The sequence below is a fragment of the Xiphophorus hellerii genome, chromosome 5 (genome assembly GCF_003331165.1).
Source record: "Xiphophorus hellerii strain 12219 chromosome 5, Xiphophorus_hellerii-4.1, whole genome shotgun sequence".
NCBI lineage: Eukaryota > Metazoa > Chordata > Actinopteri > Cyprinodontiformes > Poeciliidae > Xiphophorus > Xiphophorus hellerii.
The window spans coordinates 29,839,152-29,853,764 of NC_045676.1; the positions used below are offsets into that span (position 1 = coordinate 29,839,152).

The following is a 14,613-nucleotide window of genomic DNA, read 5'->3' on the forward strand; positions in this document are numbered from 1 at the left end:
GATGTACTGTACATACACAAGCCAAAGAAGACTTACATGCATCATAACTATACAAACAGACAACAGGTTATGTCTATTATTTGTTTTGCTGTTGTGCTTTTGATGGGTCTCACCTGCCGATTGATGCGAACAAACTCCTCCGAGCTTTTGGCCCAAGGCGGAAGATCCACGTCAGAGACAACGGTGCCGTCCTCCATCACTCCCAGGTTGTAGTTGTTGGCATTGACGAACATCTCAGGCAGGTAGAAGAACTCTGGGATCAGCTCCTGAGACAACAAAATACAATAAAATAAAACTCAGTTCGGACAATTTTCAAGTATTTTACATGAAAATCAATCTACAAATTACAACATTTGCATAGACCAGGGATCTTTAACTGCAGTTCTCAAGGGCCGGTGTCATAAAGCTTCTAGATGTGTATAGCTTTGAAGTAACAATAATTTCAAATAGCCTTTGGTAAGAGAGTTGAGGTACAGTTAAAGGACAGAGATCTTGAAATGTGAACCTGGGCTGATATTTACTGCAAACAAACAGCAGTAATTCAACACAGAGGAGGATTTTTACATTTTAAAAAAACACACATTTGGCAAAAACGACTCAAGAATAAGCCTGAAGTTTATGACTTATGGTTGACTCAGGACTCACATGACTTATAAAAGAGGTGGACAGACTTAAGATTAATGTTTTTTGCAAAACCAGTGCATAAAGACAGCAGTACCTACATTTAAGGTAAGATGAAAATGTTTGATGAAGTAACAATGATTTTTGCAATATTCAAGTCTGAAGAGATGGAAAAGTTTATTCTGAAAATGAGAAAAAAACGTGACTTTTTTGTCATTGAGACATCCTCCACTAACAGCGTACACAAAACCAAATGACATTTTGCAAACTAGAAACTAAATTATGGAGTCTTACAGAGTTACATTTACTGAGTAAATATAAAAATGTCAACAAAATTTGCATAAAAAGCCCTACAAAAAGAGCCTAAAATATAAAATACAGGTTGCCCTCACCACTAATGGGTTTTGTTCTCAGTATGATCAACACTAATCTGTTTTTCCCAAATTATAAATACTGACAAAGAAAAAAAAACTGACAGCCAAGTTTCATTTTCCCCCTCAAGGTTTAAATCAGCTGGGGGAAAAACAAGCAAAAGAAAAAAAAAAAAAAAGTCTACATCCGATTTTTTGTTTTTCCATAACGGACAGAAAAAGCAAGCCAAACTTTTTTGAACTATGATGGTTTTATTTGGCTGTCAGGAACAACACAACACCACATTTTCAAACTCAGGGATCGCAGAGAAAAAAGACGTCCCTGATAGGAGACGTAACCTTATATGTTTAGCCATTTGTCATTCCTAACCAAGCAGAACTTGCCACAGTGAGCATAAACATGAGGATCATGTCAGAGTTTTGCAACATGCAGATAAATCAGAGTTGCCCTCCAGCCTTCAGTTGTGTTGTTTTTGTTTGCGTGTCCATCATAATGAAAGACAATCAGTACACAGAGCGGTTCGGTTCTTGGACGGCTGCAAGTAAAGTGGAGCGCAAAATGTGCAACGCTGACATTAATCTAAACATTACTCCCCCCACCACCTTCACATGCACTTCCAAAAACTGACGTATTTATTTCCTGATGAGCTTCGGTGAGGGCCAGGATTTTCTCACATGGAAGGTTTAGGGACTACAACCGCTTCTTTTTTTTCTTCCATTGGAGAATGGCACATAAAGCTTCCTCACCAATATCTCAATTTCTCGCCTGAAGTTCTGCAACCTAACACACACACACATTCAGGGTTCCTGTGCGTTTTTCTGCAGGAATTTCAGATTTTTCCATAATCACATACAATTTCCAGGCGGTTTTTAAGCAAAAAGGTTGAGGAGTACAGGCAGAATTTTTGCAGTGCAATGGATGGAGAGATGGACGAATGGATAACGGATGGATGGATGGATAGGTAGATGAAGGAATGCATTAATGGATCCATCCGAGCAAATGAGGGATGGATCCAACCATCCACCAATCCATGATGAATGCATGAATGCATGGTTAATGGACGGACGGACAGATAAACGGACGGACGGATGGTGGAATGGATGGATGGTGGTATGGATGGATAGTGGAATGGATGGATGGGTGAATAGATCCATTCATTCATTTATTCATGATGGATGGATAGAAAACCAACTTTCATATTTCACATTCCAGACTGTGTTCCAACTGTACTTTCAACTTTCCAGATGGATGGATGAATGGATGGATGGATGGATGGATGGATGGATGGATGGATGGATGGATGGGGAACAGATTGATGGATGTTCTTTAAACCACACCAGTGAGAGTGATCTCCATCTCTCCTCCTTTGGAGTCAAACACTCATGTTTTCCCCTCAGCAGCCAAACGAGCAAACAAACTCGCAGGTTTACAACACGGCAACTTCCTCACTTCTGAAATCCCTTCACTTCACAAAACTTGACCTAAAACTCAAAGGTCAACGCCCTTAACGAGGCCTCTCGCTCACCCAGGCTCACTGACTGCTGCTTGCTGTAAATTTGATCTGGAGGTTGCCCACATCAGACACACACTCACACACCCCCACTAAAAAATCCTCATAGGCTTCACTCGCCAATATTCAAGCCTGCCTAGCGAGGACCATTATGTGCGGTGGCCCCTCTGCTCTCTCTTGGTCAGAGGCCAACCCCTCTGATCCCCAATCCTGTCCTGTCACGGGTCACTAGAAGGGGCTTTGGCCCCTAGGCTCTCCTGCTACACTTCCACTGTTGCTAGTGGTCCGGTTTTCCTCTGCTTCCCCCTCTGATGCCTTTGGGCCAAGTCTAGGGGTCAAGGGATTGGGGATGAGAGGTCACTCCAGCGTCACCCAGGCTAGAGACGCATTAAATCTGGGTGTTGTAACCCATTATCACCCAGTCTTTTCCAGTGGCATAAGAAAACAGAGAGGCCTTTTGGCCTCTGGCAAAGAGAGCGCTGCTTGCTATCAATGGACCCAACGCAGGAGCTAAGCGGCATACTTAGCATACCTAATTGATACATCTCATCCCTAATTCCTCTATTTCTTCGAACAAGAATGCGCCCAGCCAGGTGGATAAAGTCAACGGATCTTCATTGAGAGCTACTAAAATTCTAACCGAGGGAGGAAACAAACTGATGCGGACCAGATTTGTTCTTTGTTTTGATCTAAACGCTGAGCTCTCACAGTTTGATCCACATTGACAGGCCCAGACCGAGAGAGCAAACGAGGGCTGTTGTTGGGGCTTTCGCAATCAAGCATTGGCCAGCAACAAAGTAATACAATCCATATGTTTTATCTGGGCGGGGGGAAAGGGGGGTGAGGGGGAACGCAATCAAGCGTCAAAGCCCCAAAGCCCCCAACGCCACTACTCCCCCCCCTCCTTCAGTGACCCAGTGCCAGGAAAGCAAGCAAGACCCAGCTCTGACAGTGAATGTCTAACTGTAGTTGTAAATGTTTTAGGGGGAGCAGTTAAAGCGTGCTCCGGGGGCCACCGTGGCCCTCACTATGAGAATGACCCGGGTTGCAGAAGGGCAAAAGGAAAAGATCAGCACAGATTTTGGGGGCCCAACAGTCCATGTTATAGCTGGCTGAATCTGAGACAGACAGCTGAGACTGATGAGGATTAGCCTATCGCTTTGATCACAAGACTAGAAAGCTTTCATAGTGCAGGGGGTTTGGGGTGGGGGACAATGATTAGGTAGAACGCAACGTTTTTCTTTGGAAACTTTTTTTTTTCTGCTTTCTTTGGGACGATCAACAGGGATTCATTTTCTTGAAGTTCTTAGCCCTTTATCTGCTTTACAAATCCACAGTCTGCGAGGTTAGCTGTGCACCGTACCTTAACGTCAGATGTGTCCCTCTGGCAGTTCCTCCAGGCCCTGAACACGGAGGAGAAGGTGCGGTCGGCGTGGTCGAACTTCCCTCCTTGGAAGTTAAGGAAGAACGTGGTAAAGGGTTCCTGTAAAGATGTAAAAAAAAATAAATAAATAAATGAGAACCAGAATTGAGCCTTTCTACACAAAATGAACAATCCGGAATCCAATGACGAAAAAATAAATAAATACAGAGATGCAACATGAAATCTGCCTTTGAACAGAACGGTCAGATTATTGTCTCGGTCTTCCCAGATGGGCGTTTGGGCCGGTCACAAAGTCAAAAATCAGATCTTTCTTCTGACCAGTAAACGCACCATATCCAGTAATATCGCTTTTAGTGTCTGTGACACTAAAAGCGATATTTTTAGTGTCTGTGAAAGAAGTTTCATTCAAAGGAAACTTCTTTCACTCTGATTTAGATTGTCAAGCGAGGCATTAAAAACATCCTACATCAGGCACAGGCTGCGTTTCCAACGGCCACACAACAGCACAGTTTGACATTTCGGAAATAACTGTGCTCAATGGAAGCATGTCAATTTTGAAAAACTAATTTTCCGACTTAAGGTTTTGGTGCTACTATGAGGTGTTTTTTTTTTTGTGGCTGTAACAAAACTGGTTTATTTTGCAAAACTGAAATGGAAACACTTTGTTTTGCATCAGGGGAGTCACATGATCGACAGTCAGACATTGCCAGAGAATGACAAAGAAAAAGACGGAAAGTAGCTGATGATGCTGCGGAATGTCACTTAAACAAATTTATTCACGTGTCATTTTAATTGTGTTTCTTACTTAATGGAAACACCGCAATTGCGAAGTTGTATTGTTTTGAGTATCGACAAAGTTTCACTGGGTGCTGGTCTTTTGCTCCTTACTCATTTTGGTCCTTTCATCTGTTTACGATTGTCCGCTACAAGCTCGTCTGCCTTGAGGATGTTTCGTCCAGCTGGCAAACAGGCGAACTCAGAGCCGACCTCATCAGATATCAGGAAGGCTGAATGTCTTAGCGTAAACCTGGGAAGGTCCTCATACGTTTTCTACAAGCCCACATGAAAACTGGAAATAAAATGTGCGTACGTTCCTAATTCTACATGCAAATTTCAAGATGTTTTTTAGTTAAAATTCTGTGTTTGTTTTGAAGACATCTCATGTTGCGAGCACCTTGAGAAAAACGCATTCCAACACTGCTCTATTGCAAGCAGGCAAAATATGAGGGAGGGAAATTATGCTTAAAACAAAATAAGCTCATCCTTTAAAAAGATAAATAAAATCAGATACAGAATATAGTTTTTAAACCAACAACGGCCTTAGTATTTATTTGTAATAGCTAAAATTGTGCTCAACCGGTGAAAAACAGTGTTTTAGACTTATACTTGGAAAATTATATTTGAATGACCAGCCTAAGCATGGAGTTAAACACAAGTGTTAATTTTTGACAGTTGCGTTTGTAAAATAAAATGACTTCTGTAAGACAAATATAAAATTTTGGTCACAAATTTGGGTGATTTTATCCTCATCAAGGATCTTTATAAAGTTGAAACTACTACTATCATATATATATATATACATATATACTGTATATACTGTATATATATAGTAGTACCTGTGGATAAACAAAGAATTGGAAATCGGCCACAAATCGCTTGGTGCATCTTTAGAAATAACACACTGGGTGACAAAACTCAATACATGAAAGTACATATATAAGCACAAAACCAAATTCAGTTGAGAATTTGTTTCCTTTGCCTGGTTAGTAAGATGTGTGTGAGTGAGTGTTGTTAGAACAGTGGCTTTAGAATAAGCTGGCTAATGATGTGTGGGGATCAATGAGCTAACTCTTTAGGGAGGCAGTGAGCTACTGGGACAATAAGAGCAAAAAGGAAGAAAAAAAACCCACTGCATGTGGAAAAAACTTAGTAACCTCCCTCTCCCATGAGTGCAGTGTGAGAAGATTGATGGCACACATTTAACAATGGTACTGAGAGAGAGAGAGAGAGAAGGTGCACACTTTACTGCTAAAGGAATAAACTTGGAATTATGAAAGAATGAACACATGAAAGCACATCTCAGAGAGTCAATATTTAAAGAAATTCTGGGATGAAGGTCACACATTAAATACTGCATTAAAAAAATGGCAATAACAGCAGGCGGTTCAGCTGGTCTAAAGATTTTTGGCTGTTAAGAGAAGTGCCATTACAAATTCTAACAATTTAGCAATCAGAAATATCATAAAACAAAGAAAGAAATAGGGATGCACGATATTGGATTTTTGGTCGATATCTGATATGTCAGTATATTAAAACTCCTTTGACCGATAACTGATACCAATACAGATATTTCTTTCCTATTCCTACGTACTGAAACTCTATGGCTTTCTCTACTGTGGAATTAAAATACTGCATTATCTTTGTCAATCTAGCCTGCTTCCCAATGCAAATGATAACAAGGCTGAAAATGATGGAACACTTTCGACTTGCATTATATTTAATCTCAAATTTATTAATGTCAATACATTTGTTCTCTGTAAGACAGTGACAACACTGAAACAGTGAAAATTTGATGTTGTGCTGTGCTGTAGGCATCATTGTCACTGGTTTGTCAGATAAAAACAACACATTTTATATCGGTGAGTTATTTTGACTGAATGGCGGATATCCGATATTAAATTTTAGAGCCAATATCAGCCGATACCGATACCATGCCGATAATATTGTGCATCCCTAGAAAACATTTTGCTAAAACTCTGTCAAGGCCAGTGAAACAGTGCTGTATTTTCTCACTTTATAATCACTGATAATGTATTTTACTGGTATTTATTTTACAAACCAACACATAGAAGTGCATGTATTTGAAGGGGAGGGATAGTACTTCTTTTCTTCAAAAACAATCTTAACCCTCTATGGCATGACTTTTTATTTTTTGGGGGAAAAAATATTTTCCTGCATTCTTTGGGAGCTTGGTGGTCCCTAATTACATGTCAATCATAAAATCGGACTCTGACACCTCCTGGAACCAGATTTGGGTTTGTTGCCTCAGGGTAACATTGGTCTAGAACACCAAGATTTTCTACACTGATTATGAGAAATGAAATACAAATCAAACAAAAACTATATTCATAAAAAAACTTTTTTTTGGACAAAAATATGTCAAAAATCATGCCCCCCAAAAAATAAAATAAAAGGGCCAAGGTGAGGTACAGATATGTGGTTTGTTGCCTGAGGGCAACGCCATGCCATAGAGGGTTAAAGGTGTGGCATGCACATGCATGCACCGTCACTGCAGTTACAGCTCCAAGCCTCGTCCAACTAAAGCCTACTGCTGTCTTATAATATGGGAAAATGTCTTTATTAGTGAAGTTATCTGCCAGTACTGTGTTTTTGCAGTGAAACTTCCTTCTACTTTACAGATAGAATCAAATTGGTGTTGGCCCATCACACAGAATCTAGTTAACACTTTCAAGAACGGGGTCGTAAATTAGCGAAATGTGAAAAAGTTAAAAGGGTACGGATAGTTTTGCAAGAAACTGTAAAAGATGCTTCACTCACGATGCGGAGCAGCCACATCAGGGTGAAGCTGGAGGTGGAGTAGTGGGTCCCGTAGTGGAACTTGGGCACCTGGTCGTCCTCCCAGGACTCGTATCTGTCTGAAAAGAACGCCGCCCTCTTGGGGTTCAGCGCTCCAATGGGCTGCAAGGAAACAACAACAGACATGCATTTAAAAACAAATACAATCTTCGATCAGAATTTCACCTACAATGGCTTTGCATGCGCTGCAAAAATATAAAATCTTACCAAGTAATTTTAGTCTAGCTTCTAGTGCAAATATCTTGCTGTGCTTGAAATAAGACTTAATTAACTAATAAGTGACTTTTCAGGAAGATATAGAAACTTGTTTTAAGTCGATAATTTCTTAATACTGATGAAAAAGTGCCAGTTTCATTTAGAGATGGATCAATTCAAGTTTTTATCTTCCAAAACCGATACCAATATATGAGGTTTATCTGCCAGTAAAAACCTGGCCTGATCCGATCCGATCCAGGAAGGCAGCGCTGAACTGACTTTAAACGTTTCCTTTTCTTTTTAAACACAGACGTAAAGGTACTGAATTACTAATGTATTTGATCACTCTGCACCAGCACAGCATACTGAAATACACCAATAGCTTCACCAGCTTGGTCAAACATGTAAAAACAACAAAACTTTAATTTGTTCAGTCTGTGCAATTAGGAGGAAAACAGCCAAAATAAACAATAAAGAAACTGAAACTGACAAGGACAATAGGTTGACTACGCTGCTCAAACTTATAATAAACAGCAACAAACCTTCTTTAAATGGTTCAGAAAGTCTAATAAAGAATTCTAAACAAAACGTAAAATAAATAATAAAGCATGACGTTATAAAGCATAGAAATAGACTGAATAGATCTGGCCTTATGGATCAGGCGCAATGTTATGATACCCGATCTAGAATTTTTTTTTTTTTCCTCAATCTCAGATCAGTGCATCTCTAGTACCACTGGCAGATCATTTCACTCATAACATGAAAGAAATGTCTGAGTTTCAATTTTAAGGAGATATTGACTTACAACAAGCTCCTAGGTCTTGCTGAAAAGTTACCTGTAAATTAGTTTTGTCTAATTTCAAATGTACCAAGATACCTGCACTAGAAACCAGAGCAAAAATACTTTGGTAAGATTTTGTGTTTTTGCTGTGCGACGAATCTGAATGCGAGGATAAAAGGGAAGCAGGCTCCGACTTTTACTGTGAATAAACAGGGGCCACTCCCTGCAGCACAACGGCTGCAGTTGCACGGGAAACGGAGCGGGCAACCGACGTGCAATTTGAAATGAATATTAGATGATGTTTCCTTTAGACGAGGATCAATCCTTCCCCCCTCAGAGTGCTTTTCAGAGGCTGTGAAATGGAGCCCCTGCAGCTGTAGTCTGTCAGAGAAAACTAATGTGATCCAATGAAAGAGCGCCTAGGAGGAATACGGCAAAAACCTGGGGCTGCCTTTAATTTCTGCTTTTATTAATCCTCATCCAGCACACTGCTGCTCTGCTCGCAGTGAAGAAAATAATGTTTAAATTGCAATAACTTCCCATCGATCTCGAAAAAAAGAAAAGCCAATAGTCATTCGCTTGGCTATTGTTTAAATACTCATTTATAGAAATCACTTTCAGGCTGGTTCAATTTTTATTAGTGCTCTGCTGGACATGCCTCATTCTCTAAGCCCCCGAGCCACCCATCACCTCTTCCAAACACACACACACACAGAGGGAGAGAGAGAGAGAGAAAAGATCAATGGTAATGGAGTGATGGCTTTTTGAGGATGAGGGTCCTTGCAGGCTGTGGATCAATTGGATCTCCTTCATATCACAGCAAGATTCATCCAGGCCATCTCTGCGTTATCGATCTGTGCTATTGTTACTGTTTTATGTGTGGGCGTAATGGGCCACGTGTTTCCGCACACACACACACACAAACGTATATATATGCGCACTGGGATAGATATTTGCACACCGCGGTGGATGTTTCTTCTTTTTCTATCTGTGCTTCTGGTTTGTTATTTTGTAAACAGTACTCCTGAGTGAGCGTCAAAACGCACACTGCACCGCGCAGCTCCGCGTTGACAGTGATGCACTGCGCAGCTTCCTCAGGGCCGCTGGGGTGGTTGAGTACACACTGTGAATTATACATCACACCCATTGGTCTGATTTATAGCCCTAATAACAGTCAGCTCATTAAAAAAAGAAAAGGGAGAGGAGGCATATAAAATAAAAAAAAAAGAAAGACTGAAAGTGCCACAGTGACAAGAGGGGGGAAGAGAGAGAGAGGGAGAATTGTGTGTGAGTGCATGTGGGGGCCATCGGTCCACTCCATCCCGACATTGTTTACTGCTGTAAATTACTGTGGGGCTGGCGCTCTCAGCTTACAGTAGCTCCAACGTAGCAGCTTTGACGGCGCCGTACATCACCGCTTGCTGCACCGCAGATTGGCCTAATATGTTGTGGCAACGCTGCGGCGCTCTGATGAGCGCGCAGACAAATGACCCAATCTTGTAGTTTTAATTAGACCAAAGAGCGAGCCGCGGAACGGAAACAAACCCGGCGCTTTGAAGGGGGTAAGCGTCAGAAAATTAATGCTGGATTAGTTTTAATCAGTTCTCCGTCAAAGAAGACGAGGAAAATGGGGAGGGGAAGGAGGAGGAGGAGGAATAACTCGCAGGAAACGGAAACCAAAGAGCAAATAAACAAGGTGGAGCGGCGGGGACCTGCACGAAAGTATTCAGCATTTAGGATCCATGCATCATTCATGATCAGGTTCTTGTTTAAAACCTGATATAGCGCCGGGAAATTCAAGCTGTCCCGACGATAGCTGTTCAAACAAACAGCCTGTGCAAAAATCACATGGACAAGCATTAAAAAAGGAAACTGTAGCCGATGTCTACCTCAGGACTAGAATTCAGCTGGTGGCCAAAGTCACATTTAGATTTAACAAAAAAAAAAGAAAAGGTTTTTTTTCCAGCATCAGTGAGGTGATTAAAACTGAAGCTAGAGGACGTACAATGAAGCTATTTAAAGGGGCAGTACTGGGGAAAATCAACTTTTTACATCATGTTAGAATATTATTCCTTCATCAAAAACATGTGAAGTGTTGCTTTGATTCTTTCAGGCATTTCTGGGAAATCATTAAATCTCCCATGGCAACCATGCAGCTGTGCAAAATGCAACCAGCAATTAGCTGGAACAGCACATCTACTGAGCTCATCATACCAATGACTTTTCAATGAAACGCCTCACGTTAATAGAGGAGCCATTTTGTGATGACTTTCTGAGCATCAGAGAGAGCAGAAATTTCTTAAAGAGACAAAAGCCCAATTTCTGATTGCAGGGAGGAGGATTTTAGCGTTGTCAATCATCCTTGTGTGCGCGCCTCTCACTCGCTCACCCTTCCTCTCTGCTACTCTACAGCTGGTTCACCACAACATAGCCTGCCATGAATGCTAATGCTAGTTAGCATGGCCACAAATGACAGCAGATAAACAGTTTTCTTAGCATGGCAAATTATTTCTCATTCGTTGCCACATTTAGCAGCACATACAAAAAAATTGATTGACAGGATTAAGACCCTCCTCCTGGCTATGACTGGTTGTTTTTGGTCAGGAACTGTGCATTTCTTCAGACCACAATAGCAGCTCAGGGAGGAAGTGGAGGAGCACAGATTATCTGTCTCATACTGTACTGTCACAACATGGTGACAGTTTTAACCAAATTGGAAAAAGTACATTTTTGTAAAAGTCACATACTTGTAGAAGCTTTAACAAGAAATCAGAACAAAACAAATGAGGATAGTCAGATTGAACTCACAAAACCAATTGGAGATTGATTGCCAAACTTGGATTAGCGCGTCTCTAATCAGAACCAAACAGAGTCAAAGAAAACACTTAACTGGCTGCCCAAGCCCTTTTCAAATTTGCCATTCCACCAACTTTTAAAGGCTGCCAAAATACAATTCTTTTAAACATGTCAATCAAGATCCCATCAGTGAAATTCACACGGGGAGCTAAATTGTATTTATCTCAAAAGAAAACCACTCATTTACAGAACAATCAGCAGCTTCCTGGGGGAGATTAAAGGACCATTACCCAGTGGTACCGTGCTTATAAAACGATGGAGTCAGCCCCGTAGAACTATAATGGCTCGCCAATGATTGGAGCATCACTCAAGACTTTGAGTCATAAATCACATGAACCGTTTGAAGTAAGTGTTTATGTATAATGTCCCATCTAAAGAGTGAAAATGGTGAGGAGGCCCTGCGGGACAAGCACACAGAGCACGCATGTGCACGATCAATACACTATTAGCTGATCTGGCTGTGAGGAGCAGATTATAGCACAAAGGCACAGAGAACGCTCAATAAGTCTTCCATAGTGCTATCTGTGTGTACATGCAGACTACATAATAGATAAAGTGTGCTTTTAATTGTTTGCTGGGCTTTGTTAAAAGCTACAAAACAACTAGATGAGTTTACCTTTTAAGATGTGAGAGTGTTTTAGGTTATAGAATTCATAATCAAGAACACGTCAACTAGAGCTTGGTGATACAACGATAGCTATTAAAAATCCCAAAATGTGTTTTCCTCGAAATACATATGAGAAACGGTCGATATAGACCTTCAATATATAGAAAAAATGCCAATGATAACGCAAGTTGCTCAAAGGTGGACCAATCATATGGCTGGACCACAGCCAGGCAAAGTTAGCTTGACGCAGGAACAAACTAATGTTAGCCTCTGTAAAGTCAGAAAAAAATAAAAAAGTCAAAGGAGTCCTGAAGGACGAAAAGCCAGAAGACTTAGAGAATGGCAATGTTGACGAGAAGGGGCGAACATTTCAGTGTGAGGGTGTTATGGCTTTTTAATGTCGGACAAAAAACTATGTAGCGTGCGCTAGTGGAGCGCAGGTCCAGATGAAGATGAGCACGAAACACAAAAGAGGAAAATTTGAAACAAGTTACACAAAGGAGAGATTTTGAGAATAAAAATGTGTAGAATAAATATTAAATTTCAACATTTCTGCCAACAAAGATTTGCGTCAAAGCTGCTATGTTTTACCATTGCACTGACTTGCTTGGCATTTGCACAGAAATCAAACTTAAACTGTATTAATTTCATTTTATATACTTTATCTTTTAAAAAGGCTACTGCTTTTTTTTTTTAGAACTGCAGGTTGCATTTTATTGCTCTCCGTTTGTTTTGTTGTTGTTTTTTCGATCACACACTTAACGTGATTATTTACAAAGAGCGATCGTCGTTATGCAAACTGCATTTGGAAACAGATTTTCTGAGTTCCAAAAGGAAAAAAAAAATGACCCTTTCCCCGTCGATCTTCATAATATAAATGACATCAAAAATCTGATTTTTTTTAATTTTATCAATGCAACGAAACACAATACATTAATATTGTAATGGAAGGTAAACTTAAAGCACCATCGTACAGCAGAGTCACGTGGTGTGTCATTTTGTCCAGGACGCACTGCTGGGAAAATAAACATTTAATCATTAACGTTAATTATGTATACACTTAGTCCTTTTTTTAATAGGCTAATGTAAACACTTAAAAGCCTGTTTTGCCTTTATTATAAGCTTTATTAAAGGCTTTTAATTTTTTGAGGCTCCAGACAGATTTGTTTTTTGTTTTTTTTGGTCCAATTTGGCTCTTTCAACATTTTGGGTTGCCGACCCCTGATCTATGATATGAGTCTATAAAGTTATTACCTTTGTTGAAATTAGATTATTTAATTTCTTTTAAAATTTATTGTCCTCGACTTGAAGGGTCTTTATGGATTGCGCACACTGTCGCATGGACGAGTATTTTTCAGAATTCTGACATTAAAATTCTGAGTTTAAAGTCAGAATTTTTTTTTTCAGTGGTGCCAATCCTCTTCTGCAGAAGGCCAACTGTTGCCCTATATTTCATACAGAAGTAAAATGGGCTAGATACAAATACATGTCATTACATAACAGATTTTCGTTTGTAAAACATCTTTATTTTCATTTTACTTCACAATTAATCATGATTTGTGTTGGTCATGATGGACCACAGACCAACACAATTAATTTGTGTTGGTCTGTGACACAAAGTCACAGACTTTACTCCCAATAAGAGTGTTTCACTGTGATGTGACAAAATAGGAAAACACTTAAGGGGAATAAATACTTGTGCGAAGAACCGTACATATAAAAATAAAGCAACACGAGGAGATAAAGATTGACCTGTAACATTCCTATCAAAAAATAAATCAGAAAAAAAAAATTGGGTTAGGAGGTTTGTGATGTACAATGGAGAGAGCTGTAGCAAAATGCGGCAACAAGCGGCGGTGAGTGTTTACCCCGGCTACGACGTTATCTCTGGGGTTGGTGTTTGATGTTGGGTTGAGGCTAAAGTTTATGATAAGAAAGTCCCCGGGGTCGAAACAGCTCTGGTAGCCAGGGACATAAATTCTGTGTGGCCTCTGGCAACGACGAGTGTGTGGCGCACACACACGCCCACACACCCACACGACGCGCATACACATGGCAATTTGGCTTCTCAATGTCACTGGAGGATTCACAGATGACCTGTTTCTTCAAGAGACGACCGCCGACGTGACACTCTATAGGAGGAGGAGGGTAAAACACACGCGGGGGGAGGAGGAATGACAATAAAACGGAAACAAAGCTTCAGAGAAAAGCAAACGCGGTGGGAGTGAACGGTGCGCAGATACGGACGCAAAACTAAAATCATCTCTGAAAAGTTGCAAGGGATTGTTGGTGCAGCTCTTGCATGGCGGGGGGATGAATGAGAGAGCGTAGCTAGCTGTGTTTGCCGTTTACCAGACACGGCAGTCTGACATGGTCCAGTAGTCATACACTGATATCACACACAACATGAATAAAACTGACTGGCCCCGCTCCCTCCGTCCCTCTGCTGCTGAAGAAGAAAGGAGTGGCAGAGCCGCAAATGATGATGTTCTTCTTCTGTAACATGCTCTCCTCCTCTCTTTTTTTTTGTGTGTGTGTTCTTTCGGACCGAACGTCTCTCTGTTTCTCCTCCTTTAAGCGAACTCCCCCGGGCTGCGAGGCTTCACCGACTTCAGAGGCTGAGCTGTCTAAAATCTACAGCGGAGGAGCAGGAAGCCGGAATGGGCTCAGGAGAAAGCAGGCAATCGAGC

General features: G+C 40.8%; 1 protein-coding gene across 6 annotated transcripts in view; it reads right to left on the reverse strand.

Moving 5' to 3' along the window:
• Nucleotides 1–14,613, reverse strand: part of lrba (LPS-responsive vesicle trafficking, beach and anchor containing) — a 240,332-nt gene that overhangs the window by 54,345 nt on the left and 171,374 nt on the right. For all 6 annotated transcript variants that reach the window (XM_032563843.1, XM_032563844.1, XM_032563842.1 and 3 more), the window contains 3 exons: nt 7,446–7,586; nt 3,867–3,986; nt 114–266 (listed from right to left, as the gene is read on the reverse strand). In XM_032563843.1, coding sequence (XP_032419734.1) covers nt 114–266; nt 3,867–3,986; nt 7,446–7,586 — 414 coding nt within the window. The remainder of the gene's footprint in view (nt 1–113; nt 267–3,866; nt 3,987–7,445; nt 7,587–14,613) is intronic.